Genomic DNA, 16,240 nt, shown 5'->3' on the forward strand with positions numbered 1-16,240 from the left:
GTCTGAGAAATTATCGAAATTATTTGGGCTTGGAGTAGAATCTTGTCTTGGGCTTTGTATTGGGTTTGAGTTTATATGTTTGTCTTTTTCTTGTTTTTGTTTAAGTAATTTTTCTACAGTTTGGGTTATAAGAAATTCTAAGTCTTTATTTTTTTGGAATTTTTTAATTTTCTATCTAATTGTCTGGTTGAATGAAAGTGGTAATCTTCTTCTGGAAGATGAGCCTTCATCTTTTTCACTTTTTGTCAAAGTAACAGCCATTAACGGGTTTGAGAAGTCTTTACTGGCCATCGTTTGAACCGGACTAGCTATATCTTTATCGGATACAGTGGATTTCTTAGCATTCAGTGGGGAATGCACACCCATCTCATCCATTTTTGTTTGGGATGGAGAACCCTGTGTATCTGTCTGAGTTTGTACATTCTTACCTTTGCTTTCCATTTTTTGAAGTCTTTCCCTGAGCTTGACATTTTCTTGTATTAAGGCCTCATTTCTCAAGTTTAGCCTCTTGAATGCTTCGGTCATGGATGAGCAATGGTCACAAGAATATTTGCAGACAAAAGAGCAAAGTTATACTTATGCTTCTTTAGCCAAAGAAACTGACCCAGTCAGTGTTCCAGAAGAAACGACAAAAAGATAAATTATATTTCTTTTAGAAAATTCTGATATTCAGAGAAGTAATGAACCTTGGAATATAATCCAAAGGTATCTTACAAAAGGATTATATTTCCCTGCCGAGACTTATAAAACTCGAACCTATTATGAATCCATTCTAAGTTATACTGGAAGTACAGAATTTCAACACTTCTCCGATTTTGATAAGAGTGTTTATAACTTCTCCAAAATCACAATTAAGCAGATTATATCTGCTGAAGACTGGGGAATCTCCACTATGCAGGAGAGACAGGTTTCAGTGAATGGCGTAAATATGAATTTTACATATTGGGATTATATCCAAGCATTTCATAAATTTTTTTATTATAATAACAACATATTAAAGCACACTTGGTTTATACAAATTTGTGCTAAAGTCTTTGCAAAAAACTTGCCAAATTGGTTCTTAAATTGGTGGTCTATGCATGGACCAACAGTAAAAATTTTGCCTGATAATTTTCTTATTTTATACAAAGAATGGGAAAAGTCTCTCCGTTTATAACAAATCTATTTTTATAGGATCATGTCTCAAGCATTGAGAAAATTAATTTTTTTATAGAATTTTCTATTCCATTGATCCATAAGTGGATTCCAGAAGTGGGTTATACCCCAATTGAAAATATTCCTTGTTTATACCGAAAATATTTTACAAATTTTTGGGATAAATTAAACAAAAAAGATCCAGCAACAGGTCAATTATATGGTCAAGAACTACTGGATCAAATCACCAGCACTATTAAAATATATCAGGACTTCCCTCAAAAGGATATCTCTACTGGAAGTTCAATCAAGAATATCGCCAGAAGAATTTCCATTCAAGATGGAAATAAGGAAGAAATGATAAACAATATCTGGCTGAAATTAAAAAGAATTTATTAACAAATATCGCAGAGTTTGATAAATCAGACACTTCTATGAGAAGTGGACAAAGTGATACGGCTGATGGACAATCGGTAGACCAAAATATTGAGCTATCAGAAGGACAACTACAGAAAGTGGAAGATTTCCTGGCATCCATGAAAGAAAAAGATGACAAAATAATGAAAAATCTGAAAGGAAAAGATAAGATTTAAAATCTTATCAGTAATCTTATCTTAAACAGTATTCAAGATTCGAAATCTTATCAAAAATCTTATCTTGGACAATAATAGTGTTTTAAACAATATGTAGGGCCCATATGAGGACCCCATTTTACTTTTCTTTTTTTCTATATAAGGAGCCTCATGTAAAGCTATAGAGGCAAGTTCAAAATATAAGCTTTTAAAGTATAAGTTGTAAATTTTCTCTCTTCTCTTGTAAATGTAGACACGTAATTTTGACCGAATTTAAGTTTAACACCAATTTTTAGAGCATAAATAATTTTATCAATCTAAATTAAATATATTTTGACTTTTTTTTATTATTTTCATTAAGTTTATTTAAAAGATATAAGAATAAACAACATAAACATGATTTTTATTAGATAAGTTTTTTTTGATTGTTAAAAAAAATAACAATAAAAAGTAATATATATATATATATGTATATCTAATATTTCTTAATTATGTCTTTTTTTTTTAATTATCCATTTACACGCACACAACCCACGACCCCACTCCCCAATCCCACTCCCCATTCACCCCCACGACCTGCACACACTACACAAAATATATATATAAAAAAAAGAGATCAGAAAACAAAAAAAAAAAGCAGACAACATCAAAAAGGTAAAAAAAAAAAAGAACGATCAGAAGAGAAAAGAAGGAAAAAAGGTGAAAAGAAAAAATACACATAAAAAGAAAGAGACTCTTCTACAAACAAAAATCAGAAAATATATTTACATATTTTGCTTTGACTCAAAAACAAAAGTTGAAGTTGAGGTTTACTTTCGCGGTTTCTTATTCAAATTGTTTTCTTTTGGTGAAATAATTTCCACAAGAGGTAATACTAATTCTATTTTGTATTAGTTTTATGTCATGATAATGCGAGAATGAATTGCAATATATATTACAGTTGTTAAATTTCGCGTATGTTTAAACCATTAATATTTATTCATGTTATTGTATGAAGTATGTTCAAACGTTCATATCAGTTTTATGTTTAGATCGTTGGTGTAATTATATTTAGTGTGAAATTATTATATCAAACCATGATTTATTATATATTTAAATAACCCGTAGTTTATTTTATATTTAAGTAAAATTATTGTCAAGTCATGTAATTTTTAATATTTAGTTTATAATGATAACATGTGTAACTATTATGTAAATATATTAATTTTAGTTAGTAGAATTTTTGTTTAATGTTAGTGACGTAAACAAAATCGAATAAAAATAAAAATGAAAAAAATATAATAATAATAATAATAAAAGGAAAAAGGGAAAAGTTAAAAAAAAATAAACTGTGAAAAAGAACATACTAAAAAAAGAGGGAAAAGAGAAAACAAAAAAAAAATAGTAGAAAAGAAGTATAAAAATAATATAAAAAAATTCAATTGAAGAGGAAAGAATGTTTTATTTTTTTGAAAGTTTCTTTGTCCAAACAAAAAAAAAATTAAGTTGAAATAAAAAAAATAAGACAAATAAAACCTTGAAAGTATAAAAAATAATAATAACAATAAAATAATAATAATAACCAAAGATGAGAAGGTAAAAAAAAAGAAAAACGTAAAAAAATAGAATAAAAAATAAAAAATAATAATAATAACAAAAGAAAAAGTTAAAATAAAGAATATCTTATTTTATTCTGCTTTGTTTGATTTAATTTATATGCGTATATATATATTTTTAATTAAAGGGCATAGATTAATAAAATAAAGTAGTTTTAATATATTTAAATAAATCAAAGAATGAGGGTAAATACTGTTGTCTTAATAATACAATATTCATAAATTAGTTTAAGTCATAAATGTCCATAAAGCGACCGTGCTAGAACCACGGGACTCGAGGGATGCCTAATACCTTCCCCTTGGTCAACAGAATTCCTTACTCGAGCTCGTTCGCAGACCAAACAAAGAGTCATTTCCTTTTGATTAGGGATTAAATAAAAAAGGTGACTTGGAACACCGTAACTCAATTCCAAGTGGCGGCTCTGAAAAAAATCAAAATGATCCCCTAATTAATTGCGTCACTTAAATTGAAAAAATCCATACGCCGCCGCGCGAAAAAGGGGTGTGACATCTCTGGCGACTCTGCTGGGGAGTAGAATTCGAGCTTGTAAACATGGACTTCTACATGACTTTATTATGTTAATATGTTAATTATCATATAATTGTCTTTCCTCGCGCATCCATCTGAGTCTTCTGAGATACTTTATTCGGAGATGCGATTACGCTCCCGAGCCATGAGATACCAGAGATGCGGCAACGCTCATGGGAAGGATTCTATAGTAACACATGTCTTAGGATGGGAAGGACTAATAGTGAGGCCAGAAAGCCCTGCTACTGGTAAGTTGTCCCTTCTCGACTCGAGTAGTCCGCTCGTTTTATGGCCAGTCTATACACCTTCTCTATTAGATTGCTTACCTAGTAAAACAAGCCTCAACAATGATTATTCTTATTAGGATTCGATTTATCTGTATCATGCATAATGTTGAATTAATGGGGAGCTCGACACAAGGGTCGAGCCTGTCTAGGAGAAGTATCCCTACTTGAGACTATCATGTACATTATTTTGTGTTACTTGTTGCATTATGGGGAAGACTATACAAATGTTGATCGGCTTTAGATGAATGAATTATAATGAAAAATTAATTATAACGAAAAATACCAAATTAAAGTTTTGACGTAATCATTTTATTAAACACAGTTTTTTCTATCAAAATTCATTTTTCTTTTACAAATAGAAAAATCTATTATTACCATCAAAACTTTTCTATATATATAAAAAAAAGATTGAAAATTTAATCAACAAAAAATAAAATACAATCGAATATATTAATATTTTTAGTTTTGGAAAAATTTTAAGGGCTATTTATATATATATATATATATATATATATATATATATATATATATATATATATATATATATATATATATATATATATATATATATATATATTTTCTCTCATTCTTCATTTAAAAACTATCTTTTTTTAAAAAAAAGAAATAAGAATAAAAAAAAATTACTTTTTTATGTGTGTGTGTATGTGTATGATTATTTTATTAAAAAAATAATAATTTTTTTTTTGCTTTTTTGTGTGTTTATGATTTTTAATTATTCTTATTTAAAAAATATATTTTATTATAATTTTTTTTAACTTTTTTTTGTGTGTTTGATTTTTCCGTTATTCTTGTTAAAAAATATATATTTTATTAAGCCTAGTTTGTCACTATCATAATATAGGGAAATATGAATCAATATGGAAAGCGAGATAAGAGACAAAGAGAGGACCAATCACCTCGATTCATGATAGTGGATAAGGCCCCAACACTCTTGAAGACATGGTATAAAAATATGACAAACCATGGACGAGGAATGGTGTTCAAACGCTTGAGATTTCTACGAAGCCTTTTGTATGTTGAGCCACGACGGGATTTGATAGAAGCACTAGTGCATTTTTGGGACCCGTTAAGGAATGTATTCCGTTTTTCTGACTGTGAACTCACCCCACCCTTGAGGAGATAGGGGAATTCATTGGAAAGGGTAAACATCTTCACAGAGAAGAGCCTATGATACCAAAACATATTAATGGGAGGAGGTTTCTAGAATTACTGCATATAAATGAGAATGATATAGGTGGTTGTCTCAATAATGGATGGGTCCCGTTAGAATTTTTGTACAAAAGATATGGCAAAAGTGATGGATTCGAAGTATATGGAAAGAAACTCCGTAATAATGGGTGTTGTCTGACCTGGGAAGCACACAGTTATGATGCCGTAGTGGTGTCTTTTTTGGCGATCATGGTATTTCCAAAAAAGGGAGGAAAAAGCCTAATATCACCCTCGTACCAATGATTCTGGCAGACATCTATCATGCTTTAACTATTTGCAAGGTTGGGAAAGACTACTTTGAGGGATGCAATATGTTATTACAACTATGGATGATTGAACACATTCGTCATCACCCTTATGCAGTGGACTTTAAAGTAGAATGGAATGATTATATTGGAGGTCACAAAGAAAGAATCAAAGATCATAGTTTTCCAAAGGGTATTGAAGCTTGGAAGCAATACCTCAATAATTTGACTGCTGACAAGATTGTGTGGAATTATCATTGGTTTCCATCGGCCGAGGTGATATACATGTCTACTTTTCGATCGTTCATTGTCCTAATGGGTCTTCGAGGTGTCCAATCTTACATGCCACTTAGAGTCATGCGACAACTTGAGCGACGCCAGTTTATACCACCCAATGAAGATATGCGTGAATTCATGTATGAGTTTCATCCCCAAATACCTTTGAGGCAATCAGAGATATTTAAGATTTGGGGGGGATGCATACTCTCAAGTCCCCACGATATGGTGAAGGATCGCACAAGAGGCGAGGTGGACAAAGCATACTTAGACTGGGTTCATGATCAGCCCCTTCCTAAGGTTATGCCAGAAGGGTCAATAAAAGGACCTATAGATCGAGAAGCAGAAATTGAGGTTAAGATTAAGCAAGCTCACCTCAAAGTCGAAAGAAGCTACAAATCTACTCTGGATATCCTAAGTAATGACCTAAAAAACGCTAAAGAGGAGTTGGCCCAACGTGATGCGATATTTGAAGTTAGAGTTAGAAAACACCGCTCTACCATTATAACCTTACAAGAAGACTTGGGCATTGCCACAGACGCTATGGAGCAACAGGAAGAGGAGTATAAGAAAGAAAAGGCCCAACTTATCTGCGCACAGTCTAGACTCCAAACTCAAGCTAAAGCCTCTATGGAACGGGAAAGAGAAATAGCAAGGCGTTTTAGTGCTTATCAGGCAGACTGTGAGATTGAGAGAGGTCAAAGAACAGCCGAGCGAGATGCACTCCACCTTCAAATTAAAGAACTCCAAGAACAAAGGGAACATTTGACGCATGAAATCAATACTGCTCACCACTGGTTACAGAATTGTTATGACAATATGGATGAAGCCAGAGACCGAATACTACAACTCGGGGATGAACTCAACAATGTTTATGCTAGATATTTACACCAGAACGATGAGAGGTTGGGCCAACAGGCCCGTGCTTTGGCTCCATACCTACCGAAAGTGTTGGCGAAGATTTATAAGGGCCTTGGAGATGATTGAGATTCGAGGATTCAGTTTCTTTTAAAGTCTATTCTCTTAGTAGTGATTATTTCATTATTATTATTATTTTTAGTTTATTCTCTTTCTTTTCATTTTGTTATTTTATTTCATTTAGAGTCTATCTAAGTCCTAAGTACTTCTGTTATTTTGTTTGTTTTATTCAAATCATTGTTTCAAATATTTGAAAATGAATGAAAAAGATTTACTTTCGGTCGCCTTATATGCATATGTCATGCAAAAAAAAATTATTATTATTATTAATATCTTTCTTGAACTACGCAAGATCTGATTCATGGGCCAAACATGATACGTAGGCAACCCAGGGGGTTCGATCCAAATTATTATTATTATTATTATTATTTTCTTTTCTTTTTTTTTCTCTTAAAAAATAATATTCATAATGATAATAAATAAGTAAATAAGTAAATAATAATAATAAAATATTAAAAAACTAATGAAGAGAAGAATGTCTAGGTAAGCCGGGATGAAACATGAGGTCCTCCATATTAGAAGTATGTATGTGGATACAATGTGCATAATTTCTTAACACTAATAGGTTTGTTACTCTATTCAGAGAGAGAGAGAGAGATAGAGAGAGATAGAGAGAGAGAGAGAGAGAGAAATAAAGAGGGACATACTAGCTTAAAGGTGGTTGGTTTGTGGTTAAACTGACATCACATCCTTACAACACAAGATCGAAAGGGAAACAGAAAATGGCCCCCCAGAGATGGAAATGAATCGGACAATGATGAGAAGATCCAAAACCAGATAACTTCACAAGAAACAGGGACAACAGAAGAGATAAGGGTGTTAAGACAACAAATGGCAGAGATGTACGAGGCTTGGATGAGTGGACAACCTTCACCATCTTCAATCCGAGACTATTTTAATACAAATATGTCTCACCCTATCCAGGTGTCGACAAGCGATCCGATATATCCCCCTGGATTCGACCCCTATGCTAACACATTCAATTTCGCTGGAACTTCTATGGTGCGCCCTTCGAATACGCCTGTGATAAGTAATCCACTCTTTGTGTCAACTGCCCCGACTAACAGCATCCCGCAGCCAACGATGGTGCCTAAATCCAACAGAGATCCTCCGTCCAAAGTTCGGCGTGATCAGAGTTACACTCTTGAAGAGGCCATTAAAATTCCAAGCTCTCATCCCCACATTCATCAATATAGTTCCCCTGCCGAAATTGAGAGAATGGTCAAGAATGAGGAACATGAAGAAATGACTAAGAAAATGAAGAGTTTGGAACAGAGTATAAGAGATATGCAAGGACTAGGAGGCCACAAAGGCATCTCGTTCAGTGACTTGTGTATGTTTCCTCACGTCCATTTGCCTGCTGGTTTTAAAACTCCAAAGTTTGAAAAATACGATGGTCACGGAGACCCCATTGCTCATCTAAAGAGATATTGCAACCAATTGAGGGGTGCAGAGGGCAAAGAAGAGTTACTAATGGCCTATTTTGGGGAAAGCTTAGTAGGAATTGCATCTGAATGGTTCATAGATCAGGATATCACCAACTGGCACACATGGGATGATTTGGCTCGATGTTTTGTACAACAATTCCAATATAATATTGACATTGTTCCAGATCGCTCCTCGTTAGCTATCATGAGAAAAAAGACCACGGAAAATTTTCTTGAATATGCTATCAGATGGAGGGAACAAGCTGCTAGGGTTAAACCATCGATGAAGGAGTCAGAGATGATTGACGTTTTTCTCCAGGCGCAAGAACCTGATTACTTTCACTATCTGCTTTCTGCCGTAGGAAAGACATTCGCTGAAGTTATTAAGGTAGGGGAAATGGTGGAAAATGGCATCAAGTCTGGAAAGATTGTAAGTCAGGCTGCCTTAAAAGCCACAACACAAGTACTTCAAAATGGTTCTGGAAATATTGGAGGGAAGAAGAGAAGGGAGAATGTGTCCACTATTGTATCAGCGCCTAGGACTCATGTTCTAGGTAATTCCCCACAACACTATTTTCCTTCCCAAGCTCCACAATATTCTATGCCATACACTCCATATCATGTTTTTAATGCACAACCAATTGCACCCCCTTCTTATCCACAATGGCGTGCACCAACTCCACAAAATCATCCACCGCCCCCACAAGTTCATCAAAACACTGCTAGAATTCCTTTCCGTCCTAGACCACAATACAAAAAGGGAAATGGCGTTAAAGGTGAGTTCACTCCTATTGGGGAGTCGTATGCTAGCTTGTTCCAAAAATTAAGGACGTTGAATGTTTTGAGTCCTATTGAGAGAAAGATGTCGAATCCTCCCCCGAGAAACTTGGATTATTCTCAACATTGCGCATATTGTTCTAATGCCCCAGGGCACAACATAGAGAGATGTTGGTATTTGAAAAGGGCCATTCAGGATTTGATCGATTCTAATCGAATTATAGTTGAAAGTCCAAGTGGACCCAACATCAATCAAAATCCATTACCGAGACATACTGAAACAAACATGCTATAAATGATGAAGGGTTATGAAGAGTTTGCATCTTCGCATAAGCCAATCCTTAGGGTTGGAACTGGCATTGAGAAGTCAGCAAGTGTTGTTGATTTAACAAAAATGATTCCTTTAGGGGCGGAAAGTGTGTTAGAAAAGTTGAGTCCATCAAACACACCCATCTTAACTGTGAAAGGAGCCCTTGAAGATGATTGGGCAAGTCCGAGTAAGGCAAAATCGTTTGTTCCAAAAAGGCCAAACAAACCTATCTTGATTGTGCAAGGGGCCCATATTCCTCCTGTGATTATCAGGCCAGTATCCCAGCTCCCAATGACTAACCCCAAAGCTGTTCCCTGGAATTATGAGCTTACTGTTGTGACATACAAGGGAAAAGAAATTGATGAAGAAATAGATGGAGTGGGAGGAATAACCCGTTCAGGAAGATGTTATGTCCCGATGGAATTAAGGAAAACTAAAAATGACCAAATACAAATAAAGAGTCCGGTCACTGAAGGAGAGGTAGAGGAACTCCTGAGGAAGATGAAACTATCAGACTACTCCGTGGTGGAACAATTAAGAAAAACTCCAGCCCAAGTCTCTTTGTTGTCTTTGCTAATACATTCTGATGAACATCGTAAGGCTGTAATGAAAATTTTGAATGAAGCACATGATCCTAGTAAAGTTACAGTGAGTCAGTTAGAGAAAATTGCTGGGAGAATATTTGAGGTAAACCGCATCACCTTTTCAGATGATGAACTACCCAAAGAAGGTACATGACATAACCGAAGGCCTACATATCATTGTAAAGTGTGAGCTTTCATATGTCACTCGAGTTCTAATTGATGGAGGATCTAGAGCAAATATTTGTCCTTTATCAACTCTACAGAAATTGAATGTTAGTGCTGAAAGGGTCCGACCCAACAATGTATGTGTTAGAGCTTTTGATGGGTCAAAAACAGATGTTATTGGTGAGATAGAGCTCATACTAACCATAGGGCCTGTGGATTTCGCTATGAATTTTCAAGTGTTGGATATCAACGCATTCTACAATCTATTGTTAGGGAGGTCATGGGTGCATAAGGCTGGAGCAGTCCCCTCAACGTTGCATCAAATGATTAAGTTTGAATACAACCGACAAGAAGTGATTGTTCATGGTGAGGGGGATTTGTCAATCTGCAAAGATTCTTCCTCCCCTTTTATCAAGGCGGATAATGAGAATGAGACACTAGTTTATCAAGCTTTTGAGGTAGTGGTTATTGAGCATGTCCCAGAAGAAAGTGTCATTTCAAAACCAAATATGCCCATGGGTTTGAGCCGGGTAAAGGCTTAGGAATCTTCCTACAAGGGAGAGCTTATCCATTGAGTCTACGAAAGAGCATCGGTACTTTTGGCTTAGGCTACCAACCTAGAGTCGAGGACAAAATGAAGGCAAAGAAGCAGAAGAGAGATGTATGGTTACTTACCAAGCCTATACAACCAATCTACAAATCTTTCATCAAAGCCCGCGCAACAAAATCTTATCAATCATCTTTTCCAGAGCCAGTGATGAAAGTTAACGAAGAAATGATCAACTATTTTCAAGATCTATTTGTCGAGGTTGATATGGTGGAACTCGGAGAAGGCACTAGCGACAGAGATGTGCAATTCATTGGTCCTGATGTCAAGCTAAACAATTGGGAGGCCACCCCTCTCCCCGTTAAAGGCGAGTCTTGGTAGTCTGTCTTGTTTTTTCTTTTGTTGTCTGGTTCATTCAAGGATTGTAATTCGGATTTTATCTTGTCGTTTTATTTCAAACATTCTATTTCCCTTTTCAATAGGATGTAATTGCATCTTTATTTCAGTCTAATGTATTTGTTCATTTTCTTTTATAGAGTTCTTTCTATGCCGATTCTAGTGATATGACATGCATGCAGAATTTTTCGCCAGATCTTAATATCCAATCTAATCTTCGACCTAATATTGAAATAATGAGTCAAGAAATTGAACATGATGAAGACAGAGTATTTGAAGAAGTAAGGAAGGAATTTCAAGATCGCTACTCCATATTCACTGGTATACGGGACTGAGGCAGTTATACCTGCAGAGATCGATATCCCATATTTACGAATCGTTGTGGAGACTGAAATTAATGATGATGAGTGGATCAAAACTCGGTTAGAGCAATTGAGTTTGATTGATGAGAAGCGTCTGGCATTAGTATGTCATAGTCAATTATATCAGAAAAGAATGGCACGGGCATATAACAAAAAGGTGCGTCCCAAACATTTTAAAGAGGATTAATTAGTGTTGAGACGAATTTTGCGACATCATGCCGAAACCAAAGGCAAATTTTCTCCAAATTGGAGAAGTCCATTCGTTGTTAAAAGGGTATTACCCAATGGTGCTATTTACTTAACAGATATAGAAGGAAAAGTGACAGAAACGGTCGTCAATGCTGATGCTGTGAAAAGGTATTACATATGATTGAGTTTCGACATTAGAAACCCTTATGTTTGGGCTCGACATTTCAAGGGTTGATTCAATGGGATCTCTTGGTTATGCTGTTTCCTTGACTTTTCAAAAAAAAATAATAAAAAAAAAACAAAAAAAACAAAAACAAAAACAAAAACAAATTGCCTGAACTACGTTTGACCTGATTCTTGTTTCGGCAAGATACGTAGGCTGCCCTAATATTGGGTTCGGTTCAACCAAATACAAATCAAAAAATTCATATTGTAGTATACTGGGGCAAAAGTCGTTTGTTTATTTATTCGGTCTCTCATCTTAAAGCTCAAAATCAACCCCATCATCTAAAATAAAAAAAAAGTCTTTTTATCAACCCTTGATATGTCGAGAGAAAGTCGGTTAAGGGTAGGTAAAAATCCTGAATGGGCACCATAAGACAAGTGTGAGTAGAAAGAAATAAAAATGAGAGAGTCTTATTGGTGAAAACCCTAAGTGGGCACCGTAAGGCGAAAAGGAGCTGAATATCAAAGAGTCTTATTGGTGAAAATTCTGACATGCACCATAAGGTAGATGTGAGCTGGAGCAATTAACATGATTGAGTTTTAGCGGCAAAGACCTTCGTGAATATCACAAAGTCTATAAGGGTTCAGATTATTTATGGCTTCATTAAAGTGTTGGAATTCCACATCAAGATTGAATAATCAATAATGGTTGGTGAATAGATTGGATAGCCAAGTCTGGAAATCAATTCAAATTGCATGGCATGATCAGTAGACTCGGCTCCCACACTCAGATAAGTTTTTCTTTCTTCTTCTTACCAAAAAAAAAGTCTTCATCGAATCTTTTTTTTTATTCTCATATAGTTCGTAATTTTCTTATACTTTTTTTCGTCACTTTTTTGGTATGTATTTGAGTCGAGTCTTTGTAAAAAAAAAACTATGAAGGAATTTCAAGACTCGCTACCAAGTCTCTAATCGGTACTAGGCAAAGCATCAGGCTACTGAGTTAATCTGTCTTCAAGTGTTGAATTCGAAAATTCTCTGATCCTATGAAGGCTAAACAATGAGTGTTGTGGGATAAAGACATTGGATTTAGGTCCCAAAGTAAGCAAAATCGGATGAAAGTACTATCAATCAATAAGAAGTATTGACCTTTGGAAACAACCAAAGCGTCATAAGTGTTTGAGCCGCCCTTGTCGAAGGATGGAACCACAAACCAACCGCCACCTTTTCAAACTCACAAATTTTCTTTGTTGAAGCAGGGACACAAGTTGTTTCAAGATTGAGGATTCGAGGAACCTAGATGTTCAACCTAGTCTGCAGCGAGCGAAATGAAAACCCTACAATAAAGACTTGTGGAATATTATATGAAAGTTGGCTAATATATATCAAAATAGCAATTACTTGAATGTTGGAATATTTATTTTATTTATTACTATTATTATTATTTTTCTCCTTGAAGGAACTTCCAAATAATGAAGATAGGATTCACAATGTTTCGTTGGTATTATTAGTTTGTTGAAAACTTTATTAGCAGGACCCTCCTGGATAATGGGATTAGCAGGACCCTTCTGGATAATGGGACTAGCAGGACCCTCCTGGATAATGGGACTAGCAGGACCCTCCTTCATAATGGGACTAGCAGGACCCTCCTGGATAATGGGATTAGCAGGACCCTCCTGGATAATGGGACTAGCAGGACCCCCCTGGATAATGGGAGTAGCAGGGCCCTCCTGGATAATGGGATTAGCAGGGCCCTCCTGGATAATGGGTCTAGCAGGACCCTCCTGGATAATGGGACTAGCAGGACCCTCCTGGATAATGGGACTAGCAGGACCCACCTGGATAATGGGATTAGCAGGACCCCCCTGGATAATGGGAATAGCAGGACCCTCCTGGATAATGGGACTAGCATAACCCTCTTGGATAATGGGACTAGCAGGACCCTCCTGAATAATGGGATTAGATTACTTTCTCATAGGATTATCACTTCCTAGTCTAGATTTTTAGTTTTATTTTCTCCTGAAATAAACACTTCCTAGCCGAAGTTTATGTTTTATATTTATATTTGCTAATAACTCACAAAAAAATTTCCCAGTGAAAACTGGGGCAAAAATTTTATTTATTTTTTTTGTTTGATTGTGGTGGTTCTCCGGTTTTCTCAAGCGAAACCGGGATTTGAAATTAAAGAACAAAGTTTCAAATTTTTAGAATAATCAATTCCATGATGGTTAGAATTAGCTTCTTCAATGCATGTAGCAGCCTGACTTCCACACATCTTTTACTAGTCAACTTTTGATCAAGAAAACACGCATTCATTCAAGAGCATTTTTCAAGTTGTCATTTTGAAGAATGTCAAAAGATCCGTCTAAGTGGCAAGTTCTGCCTCCATTCCAATTCTAAGTTAAGATATTCACTCAAAAATCAAGGTGATATCTTAAAGTCAAAATTCAAGTGAAGATTCAAGAAAAGCTGCGTGGATAGAAGTTTGTACATTTATTTTTCTTTTGACTAATAGTTTTCAATTTTTATGTAAGGATAAGAGCCGCGATCTGGAGCCTCGATGGAACCTCACTTAACTTCCAACTCATCACTTTATCTCCTCGAACTACAAGTGGCCTGATTTCCTTATCACCCGGGATATGTAGGATGTCCAAACAAGGACTCGGTCGCACAAATTTTGGTCTTTCAAATAAGTGTTCGGTCAAAACTTGTCACTTTGTCTACTTCTTTGTCTGAAAACTCTCCGTGTTTCCAGTCAAAGAGGGGCAAACTGTAGACACGTAATTTTAACCGAATTTATACATTTAGCTTTGTTTATTTATTTACTCAAAACAATTAGAAATTAATATAATTATCATTTTCATATATATATTTAATATTTAAAAAAAAAACACACACACAACCCACGACCCCACTCCCCACTCCCACTCCCCATTCACTCCCACGACCTGCACACACTACACAAAATATATAAAAAAAGAGAGAGAGAGAGATCAGAAAACAAAAAAAAAGGAGACAACATCAAAAAGGTAAAAAAAAAAAAGAACAATCAGAAGAGAAAAGAAGGAAAAAAAGGTGAAAAGAAAAAATAAACATAAAAAGAAAGAGACTCTTCTACAAACAAAAATCAGAAAATATATTTACATATTTTGCTTTGACTCAAAAACAAAAGTTGAAGTTGAGTTTACTTTCGCGGTTTCTTATTCAAATTGTTTTCTTTTGGTGAAATAATTTCCACAAGAGGTAATACTAATTCTATTTTGTATTAGTTTTATGTCATGATAATGCGAGAATGAATTGCAATATATATTAAAGTTGTTAAATTTCGCGTATGTTTAAACCATTAATATTTATTCATGTTATTGTATGAAGTATGTTCAAACGTTCATATCAGTTTTATGTTTAGATCCTTGGTATAATTATATTTAGTGTGAAATTATTATATCAAACCATGATTTATTATATATTTAAATAACCCGTAGTTTATTTTATCTTTAAGTAAAATTATTGTCCAAGTCATGTAATTTTTAATATTTAGTTTATAATGATAACATGTGTAGCTATTATGTAAATATATTAATTTTAGTTAGTAGAATTTTTGTTTAATGTTAGTGACGTAAAAAAATCGAATAAAAATAAAAATGAAAAAAATATAATAATAATAATAATAATAATAAAATGAAAAAGGGAAAAGTTAAAAAAAAATAAACTGTGAAAAAGAACATACTAAAAAAAGAGGGAACAGAGAAAACAAAAAAAATAGAAAAGAAGTATAAAAATAATATAAAAAAATTCAATTGAAGAGGAAAGAATTTTTTATTTCTTTGAAAGTTTCTTTGTCCAAACAAAAAAAATTAAGTTGAAATAAAAAAAAACAAATAAAACCTTGAAAGTATAAAAAATAATAATAACAATAAAATAATAATAATAACCAAAGATGAGAAGGTAAAAAAAAGAAAAACGTAAAAAAATAGAATAAAAAATAAAAAATAATAATAATAACAAAAGAAAAAGTTAAAATAAAGAATATCTTATTTTATTCTGCTTTGTTTGATTTAATTTATATGCGTATATATATATTTTTAATTAAAGGGCATAGATTAATAAAATAAGGTAGTTTTAATATATTTAAATAAATCAAAGAATGAGGGTAAATACTGTTGTCTTAATAATACAATATTCATAAATTAGTTTAAGTCATAAATGTCCATAAAGCGACCGTGCTAGAACCGCGGGACTCGAGGGATGCCTAATACCTTCCCCTTGGTCAACAGAATTCCTTACCCGAACTCGTTCGCAGACCAAACAAAGAGTCATTTCCTTTTAATTAAGGATTAAACAAAAAAGGTGACTTGGAACACCGTAACTCAATTCCAAGTGGCGGCTCTGAAAAAAATCAAAACAATCCCCTAATTAATTACGTCACTTAAATTGAAAAAACCCATACGCCGCCGCGCTAAAAAGGGGTGTGA

At 34.2% G+C, this 16,240-nt stretch overlaps 1 protein-coding gene across 1 annotated transcript; it reads left to right on the forward strand.

Annotated features, from left to right (window-relative positions):
• Window positions 1-7,677: 7,677 nt before the first annotated feature.
• LOC138349067 (uncharacterized) lies at window positions 7,678-9,345 on the forward strand. Its single transcript, XM_069298906.1, has one exon. It carries the CDS (start codon window positions 7,678-7,680, stop codon window positions 9,343-9,345), a length of 1,668 nt encoding a protein of 555 aa, XP_069155007.1.
• Window positions 9,346-16,240: the final 6,895 nt, after the last annotated feature.

The sequence above is a fragment of the Solanum lycopersicum genome, chromosome 6 (assembly GCF_036512215.1).
Source record: "Solanum lycopersicum chromosome 6, SLM_r2.1".
Taxonomy (NCBI): Eukaryota; Viridiplantae; Streptophyta; class Magnoliopsida; order Solanales; family Solanaceae; genus Solanum; species Solanum lycopersicum.

What these genes read in the sequence shown, in the direction of transcription:
- LOC138349067 (XM_069298906.1), top strand. Translation starts at nt 7,678, where the DNA reads ATGGCAGAGATGTACGAGGCTTGGATGAGTGGACAACCTTCACCATCT.